Source organism: Syzygium oleosum, unplaced genomic scaffold (genome assembly GCF_021117445.2).
Source record: "Syzygium oleosum isolate NSW1041296 unplaced genomic scaffold, Sole_v2.1 Sole_v2.05, whole genome shotgun sequence".
In the NCBI taxonomy this organism is placed as follows: Eukaryota; Viridiplantae; Streptophyta; class Magnoliopsida; order Myrtales; family Myrtaceae; genus Syzygium; species Syzygium oleosum.
This window is the reverse complement of record NW_026607489.1, coordinates 10,333,859-10,342,043: the sequence shown is the minus strand read 5'-3', so window position 1 is coordinate 10,342,043 and position 8,185 is coordinate 10,333,859. Positions and strand designations below refer to the sequence as shown.

At 43.2% G+C, this 8,185-nt stretch overlaps 1 protein-coding gene across 1 annotated transcript; it reads left to right on the top strand.

Annotated features, from left to right (window-relative positions):
* Nucleotides 1-2,347: 2,347 nt before the first annotated feature.
* LOC130134528 (PIGF/3-ketodihydrosphingosine reductase fusion protein-like) lies at nt 2,348-5,164 on the top strand. Its single transcript, XM_056311206.1, has 8 exons — nt 2,348-2,592; nt 2,687-2,752; nt 2,860-2,902; nt 2,985-3,039; nt 3,201-3,249; nt 3,587-3,654; nt 3,800-3,908; nt 4,695-5,164. Exons 1-8 carry the CDS (start codon nt 2,380-2,382, stop codon nt 4,806-4,808), a joined length of 717 nt encoding a protein of 238 aa, XP_056167181.1. The 5' UTR covers nt 2,348-2,379; the 3' UTR covers nt 4,809-5,164.
* Nucleotides 5,165-8,185: the final 3,021 nt, after the last annotated feature.

Sequence of the window (8,185 nt, the reverse complement as noted above, 5' to 3'; positions counted from 1 at the left end):
CTTCTTTCCCCTGAGGTTTCTTCCTTTGATCTTCATTTTCTTATACTTCTTTATAAATAGAGCTAGTTCTTCATCATCAACGTCTTCATCTTCAGAATCTGCATCAGAATCAATGTTAGTCTTCAACGCAATTGATTTATTACCTTTGGATTCAATCTCCTCATTTCGTTTCTCAGTCTCATATGATTGAAGAGTTCCAATTAACTCATTCACTGATAGAGGCTTGATCCTTTGTGTCTCTCGAAGAGATGTTTTGATGTTGTCCCACTGATTTGTCAGTCCTCTCAGAAGTTTGTTGACTTTCAGTGCATCTGGAACTGGTTGTCCTTGATAAGCAAGACCGTTTACTATATCAGTAAACCTGTCATATAAATCAGCAATTGATTCTCCAGGCTTCATTTTGAAAGATTCATATTGGCCAAGCAGAAGATTAATTTGAGTTTCCTTGGCTCGATCTGTTCCTTCATAAGTAATAAGAAGAGTATCCCAGATTTCCTTAGCTGATTCACAAGCAGCAATTTTTTTATATTCAATAGGTGATAAGGCACAATAAAGAGAATAAATAGCTTTGGAGTCTAAGGTTTCTCTTTTGGATATCTCAGTTTGAGATAATGGAGGATCTGCTGCTTTGCTTGCATCTGCCTTTTCTTTTGAATCAGAAGACTTTGGATTGACACCTCTGATGATGACATCCCATTGCATGTGGTCAATTGATTTTATGAATGCCTTCATCTTATTCTTCCAGACACTATATTCCTTGCCATCGAAATATGGTGGTCTCGTTGTTGCTCGTCCTTCAATGAGCCCCGGAGCACCATAGCTAGCCATATAGATCGTTAGCTCGAAGTAAAACACTTCAATAACCGAGCAACCCGCTTTGATACCAATTGATGTAGCTAGCAAGGATCACCTAGAGGGGGGTGAATAGGTGATCTAAAACAATTTTTAGTAATTTATGCGGAAACAAAATAAATCACAGAAGAGTCTGAATAAAATTCAGATTCAAGACAGATTATATAGACCGTGCTCTTGATGTGCGTAATGTAAAGTAAGAGATAAGGGATAGAGAATCGCACACAAGTTTATAGTGGTTCGGCTTATAGCAAGCCTACGTCCACTCTCCCACGCTTACGTACCTACCGGGCCGGATTTCACTATGTAATCAAGAGGAGTTACAACTTCTGAGTGTTTACACTCTTGTGTATGATAGGACTCTCTATCTCACACAATCACTCTTACAAAGTGTTCCTCAAGATCTTAATATTTGGCTCAGAATGACAAGAGAAAAATGATTGGATTAAGCTCAGACTTTGGACTTGTTGATTCTTGATTCTGTACTTCCTTCTGCTGCTCGTTGATCTCCTTAAATACTCCTCTGCTTCCAAACTAGCCGTTGGACAGCTTTCGAGGATCATCTTCCAATCTTTACCTTGGACAGATTTGTATAGTAAGGATTGAGTAGCCGTTGGTTGACGATTCTCGAATCCCGCCGATTCTGTCGCCCATACAATCGAATCTTGGTTTCCATAAGTAGAACTTTGTCCGTTGTAATGCATTCTTGTCATGATGTTTGATTGTCAATCGCTTTGATTCGATTGAGACAATCGAACATTCCTTCAGAAATCCATGCCGATCACTAGCCGTTGTGTTACGTTCGAATTCTCGTCCGAAGATATTCTCGCGTCTCGCATCGAAGAACTCCCGTCTCGGCCTCAAGAATTTCGTGTCTCGAATAATTTCTTCTGCTCGACGAATTTCTTCGTCTCGAATAATTTCTTCGTCTCGCATCTCGCATCTCGAATAACTTCTCGCATCTCGCATCCGAATAACTCTCGCTTCAATCTCGAATCGCGATTATGTGGTCTTCGTAAATATATTTGACGATTGTAAAGTCTCGAATAACTTTCTTCCGAGCTTCCAATATACAGACTGGAATAGTTCAGAATAAGTATCAGATTTACAATAACATAGAAGGTTTTGTCAACTTCAAAATTAATAGGAGTTTTCCTCAACAAACAACACTGCACGCACTTGAAAACAAAAGCTTAGCTCTAAATCAATTTGATTTAAATTCAAGAGCAATTTCAAGCCTTGAATTCAGAAAAAACGTTCTAGAGAAGTCACAGGCTTTTGCCATTTTAGACTACGTAGAGAAAGTATTGGCCAATTTCATAGAAGCAGTTTGTCAAAAATATATATCAATGAAAATAATACATATAATAAATGATTTCTCGATTATCAATTCCATCGGTAAAAAAAAAAAAAACTTGCACATCGGTCGATCCGACCCGGGGACAGAATTCGACCCGGAAACTCTGTTTCGGTTCAGCCCGTCTCTTCTTTTCAAACGACGAGTCCGATGAGCCACCGTCGTCGAGCATGGAGGAGACGAAGAGGAAGAAGCGGAGGCCGCCGCCGAAGGCCTCCGGCGAGGCTTCCGCGACCGGAGAACTCGCCACGCTTCACGCTCTGTCGCTCCACCTGGCGTGCGGGCTGAGCTTGGCGGCGGCGGCGGCGCTGTGGATCGCCCGCGGCGGCGGCGAATCCGCCGATCTCGTCTCCGATCCTTCTCGAGCTCTCCGTCTCGTTTGGGTACTCGCTTTCGTCGCCCCTCCCCCTCCTCTCGCCGTCTCGCCTTCCGGGGCTTTTCTCGGCTGATTCTTTGTGAGGTTTTGTTGGTTTTAAGGTCATCGAGTGTCCGATCGCGATCCTTCTCTACGGTCTTGTCAGGGAGAGGCCCGCGCAAACCTCGGTAGCGTTTGTTTCTTCTTCCTTCCTTCCTTCATTGATAACTTCGAATTTGCTTCGTTTTGAGTTCGTGTCTGAGCCACTTTTTTTTGTTTTTCGAAATCTCCGCAGTATGTAAGAGCTGTCCTTCGCGGTGCGCTCGCGTTGCCAGCCGGTCTGTTTTCGTTTTCTAGCATTCCTGTTTTGAATTTCCCAAGTCATGCGGCGTTTGAGGATATACCCTTTTGGATTTGCAGGGGCTCTTGTTAATGCTTTGGGAGCTATTGCATTGGGTGCGCCTGTTGGGATACAGTGAGTAGCTTTTTGGATGTTATGTTTTGGCTCATTGCGTTCTTACAAGAATCTATATAAGTTTGTTTAGAGGATTGGATGTAATGTTACTGGGAATTCACTTGAACTGTTGATTTCGTGCCGAATGTTTCGATGACGGTTCTTGTTCTACTCTTCCACAGGTACTTGGTGAAGACCGTTAACTGGTCCCTCGTGATGTCGACCTTGACCGTAAGTTTTTTCATCACTTTTGATTCCTTTGGAAATCTGGCTATGTGTTTCTTCTTGCAGGCTTCCCTCAGTGCTGTGTTTTTGGCATGTTATCTGTTGAATCAGCTCATTATTGGGCCTCCATTGTTATTTTCTGACCTATTTTTGCCGTTAATAGCTGACCCGAGCATAGAGAAAAGTATTATTGGCTATTGAGGAAAGCATTACTAGCTACGGTCAATTCACTCCGATCAGTCACCTTTTAGTCTGGAAAACATGTAATTGGAGTCTTGCTATTTGTACATGTTGCATCAGTTTGCTTAGTCTTTCTAAAAACTAATTCTTCATCCTTTAGCAGTTCATGCCGGCCGCTTGTGTTTTCGGTGCCTCATGGAACAGTTGGCGACGTATCTTCGCATTTACAAAGTAATTAACTCCCTAGTATTTTGTTTCCTAAAATCATTTCACATCTGCGGCGCAGTCCCTTTTTTTCATATTTTCACTGTTAAAGGATCTTTTATGAGAGCCTTGACTCTTCAACATTGGGCCTAACTTTTGTTTGAACATGTAGACCAATCAGTTCTGTGGATTTCATGATTTGTCTGCCTGCTCATGGTGCAATTATTGGAGCTTGGTTTGGTGCATGGCCTATGCCGCTTGATTGGGAAAGGCCATGGCAGGTACTTTCTCCTGACTACAAACTCGTCATTGTTTGATGTGGATGGTGTGTAGGTAAATCTGGAAATTTTGCTGTTACTCCAGTTGTTTCTGTTTATGGTAATTCACTACCCAGATATTGCTCTCTTTGGTCTTTGCAATTACCTTGATTCGAGGGTTTTTCTTAGTTGGAATGGATTCTTCCTTAGAGGGATACGACTTACATGACTTTGTATTACACTCTTGCATGAAGGAATTGATGCAAAGCTACTGATAATTTGTTTGGAACTTTAGAATGTTTTGTAGGACCACTGATTTCTGATTACCTTAGCTATGTTTCCTCTCCAGCACTGTGTGTGACTTTTCTTTTTGAGCTGAGGAAATGAGTTAATGGTTTAAGTTTGTTACTTGATGTCTAGATTTATTTCAAGCTGAAAGGTTTTCTGCTAATTTGTAGATCTTGGATGTCTGGTTCTGGAGACCTATCAGCAAGATGATTAAAATAAGTGAAAAGAGAAAAGAAAGTAGTGTAGTAGTTATGACTCTTTTCTTTTGAAGTGAAATAGTTGTTGATTTCTTATAGGAAAGGAAGGATTCTAAGTTCATCTGATCTAGCTTCTATTTATACATACCAAGAACTGCATCTTCTGAAAGTCGGCATGAAATTCACCCTGTTTGGTGTTTATATAAATGTCGCTTCTTAAATATCGGTTTCTCTCTTTAATTTCTTCAATGGAGCATATTGCATCTCTTTATATTCCCCACATCGAGCAGCTATAAGGTGCTGTTCATGTCCTTCTCTTTAACAGGAGTGGCCGATCTGTGTGAGTTACGGAGCCATCATAGGGTACCTCATTGGGATGGTGGCATCTCTGGGCTTTATTCTCCTTCAACGTGGACATCATCATGTGAAAGTAGACTAGTGGACTGACACGGGGAATATCATTGGCAATTGTATTGCTGGAGCTGCTTTAGAGATGACTACGGCACTCTTCACAATTTTAACAAATCCTGTTAACAGCAGATATGATTGTCCCTCCTAGTTTCATATGCTTTCCCGAGGAATCTACCTTAACATTTTTCATCTACTTATGCTTCACGGGTGTGGGTTTCCAGGGTGCACACCTGAACTGCTAACTGATGTCAATGCCAATTATTCAATGACGACAGCAATTCTATTGACATCCTGGTCGGTAATTATTTAGCTTCTCAAAAACACATTGACTCTAAGGCAGTGAAAAGGCTATCAGTGCGAAGAAGCAAAATTTTTATAGGAAAAGTTGTGTCCATGAATGTTGTACATACTTATGTAGGAGTGCAGTCAGCGCACTCAGAACAGCTTGTGCTGGCCTAGTTTCATAATTGTATGTTTGCTGTCAAAGTTTTTGTTGTTGTAGTTAAAGTATGTTCCTATGCATTGGTGTTTCTTCCATTTGGTTCTCAGCTTATAGCTGGGAGCAGCGTCGGAAACCAAACGGAGTGCCTGGTATGAGAGAGGGGAACTTTGTTTCTAGATTCCACAGTTGGAGGAAGAATGAGAATGACTTCCATTGGAGATTGCAGCCGAGGCAGCGCCTCTGCTGCAACACGCCCTAATTTAAGTTCTGTGTTTGCTAATTTAGTAGAGCATCTCAGACTTTAGAGGCCGAGAGCGGGGCGTGTGCTCTCTCTTTCCCACTTATGATCATTTCTGGATTAGTGAGGATGGCTTGGGGAGTTATTGCAATAAAAATCTATGAGAAACAGAATCAACTGCCATATTTGTGAAGCACTTTATTCTTGTACACCATTCATGCTGAAAATCAATCAGCGGGCTATTCCTGTTCTTTTACCAGTGCGGGCCATGTTGAAGCTTAAGCGGCATCATTCATTCGTCTTCCTCCGTGGTTCACACATTCTTTCGTCTCGTCGTCGCCGAAGTACTTTAAATTTCCACTAAAATGTTGCCGAGCTATTGAATACACCACTTTGATCACAAGCTCTTGGTGCAGTAAACAGTACAATGCTCTGCTTGGGGCGTGCAGTTGGTCGTTTCCCCTAGAGATCCGACAGAGGGCATCCACCGAAAAACTACATTACCTGGATCGAATGGCCGGTAATCTTGCCGGTGTTTTTCTACTTGCCTTTTCGCATGGTCGTGTAGTTGATTCATGACCATTTCATGGTTGGTATCCGAAGCGAAAAACGGAAGAGAGAGGGGGTTAAAAAGAAAAGAAGAAAAAAGTAATTACAAGAAACCAGCCAAACGTATATATCTCAGAATACCATTCGATTATTGCGAAAATTCAATTATCGAGAATCGACGGTTGCACAGAGAAAGAGATTACCCTTTTGGGTTTCCTCCCGAGATTAATCACAAGCTCATTTATCTTCCCTCTAGAAAGACTCATCTCCTTAACATATTGTATTAAAGTTCATTTAATCGTAATTCTGTAGTAAAACGCCGTACTGTGCTGATCATTAATGATCTCGATCGAATGGTCGATGGCTTGTGCGATACGATACTTTATATGGTATCTACGATGAAATGGATCAGGTAAATGACGTATCGGCTTTTTTTTTAACAACCCTGATTTGTCCCCACAGCAAAATTTGGCAATGCCTCCATTAGCGCTCGAGGATCCTGCTGAGCACTGTGCAGAAATTCCAAGGATCCATCGTGTTAGGTACACGCTAGACAAGTTTGAGATTTTGGTGCCACAACAAAAATTTAGTATAAATATACTCCTCTTTTTTTTTTTGGTCTGTCCTACTCTAACTCTCAACTCACTCTCAAACTTTTGCCCTTCCTCTTGCAGGGCGTAGGAGTTGAAACATGTCATGGCCCGGACCCTAACGGGCTCGCGACACCCCTACGACAGTTGTATCGAACGCGACGTCCCACGACGCGTCGCCGACCCAAACGAAATACCCACATGAATACGCAAGCGGAAGCGAAATATAACAACCCAGACAATAGACAATGACAGAGGGATAATAACAGCATAAAACAATAATTTCATGGCAATGGAAAACAGTCACTTACAGCATTCGGCCAGACAGTCAGACATTAGGCTCTTAGGGTTAACATCCACCATTATCATAAAAAATGGACAGGTGGTAAGCTAGACTAGCTGGTTACACCAAAGGGGTTCTACCAAAAGCTTCTAGGCCTAGTACCCAAACACTCCTACAGCGCTCAATCTGAATCAAACCCTGAAGACTCCAACTCCGTGTCAGAGTTGATCTCGATCGGCTCTTCCTCGTCACCCGACTCCTTCTCGAGCGCGGACTCCATGGGCTCTGGCACAAGCTCGGGCTCTTCTTCAAGTTCGAACTCCTCAAATTCCTCTTCGAGCTCGAGATCCGCAAGTGCTACAGGTTTTGGTATGGGCTCGGGTTCGAGACCAGGGTTCTCCGGGGGTCTTTGGAGTCCAAAATCTCACCATTAGGAGCATACACGTCCCCGGGCTCCCAATCCACGGCATCCTTGTTGCTGTGCTGCTGTCCCTCAAAACCCCGGATTAGGCCAACTAACTCCAACCCGACACGATAAAACTAGGCCAATTAAGTGTGACGCTGCAAGTCGTCTAGGCCTGCATTACTGTAGTGAGGTGCCTAATATAAGTCTGATGTGGACCTACTGGATACTCAATCTCCTCATGCACCGTATGCATAAGGATCCCAAAACGCCGAGGTGGCGGCATGATCAAGGTCGGGGTCGAGGATCTGAAATGGTTTGTATTATAGCAATGAGAATAAATCTCAATAAGCAGTCAATCTAAACCCCACCTAGGCCAATGCGTACCCGGACGAGTCCCAACATGCAATCTAGCAATCGACATAATAGAATTCTCATGCACACTTACCTCGCCTCAAATTACACGCCAACTCCGCGCATTAGTCAAATCACAATAATACAATAATAGCTCAAGAACATAACATAAACACTCGAGCGCCACAACCACGTACATTCACCCAATTCAACTAAACACATTTCACATGCGTGTCCAACCGACTAACCACGACCCGCGTCAACACGCCTCAGGTCCAGCCCTCCGATCAATCCGGGCTTAGTCTTGCGTAACCACGCCTCAGGACATTTCTCTCTACCCGCGTAACCACGTCTTAGGTCATTTTTTGCCTTTCTAGCCACACCCGCGTAACCACGCCTCGGATTGGCAGCCCTCCGATCAATCCGGGCTTAGTCCTGCGTAACCACGCCTCAGGACATTTCTCTCGACCCGCGTAACCACGCCTCAGGTCATATCTCTCGACCCGCGTAACCACGCCTCAGGTCATTTCTTGTCTTTCTAGCCAC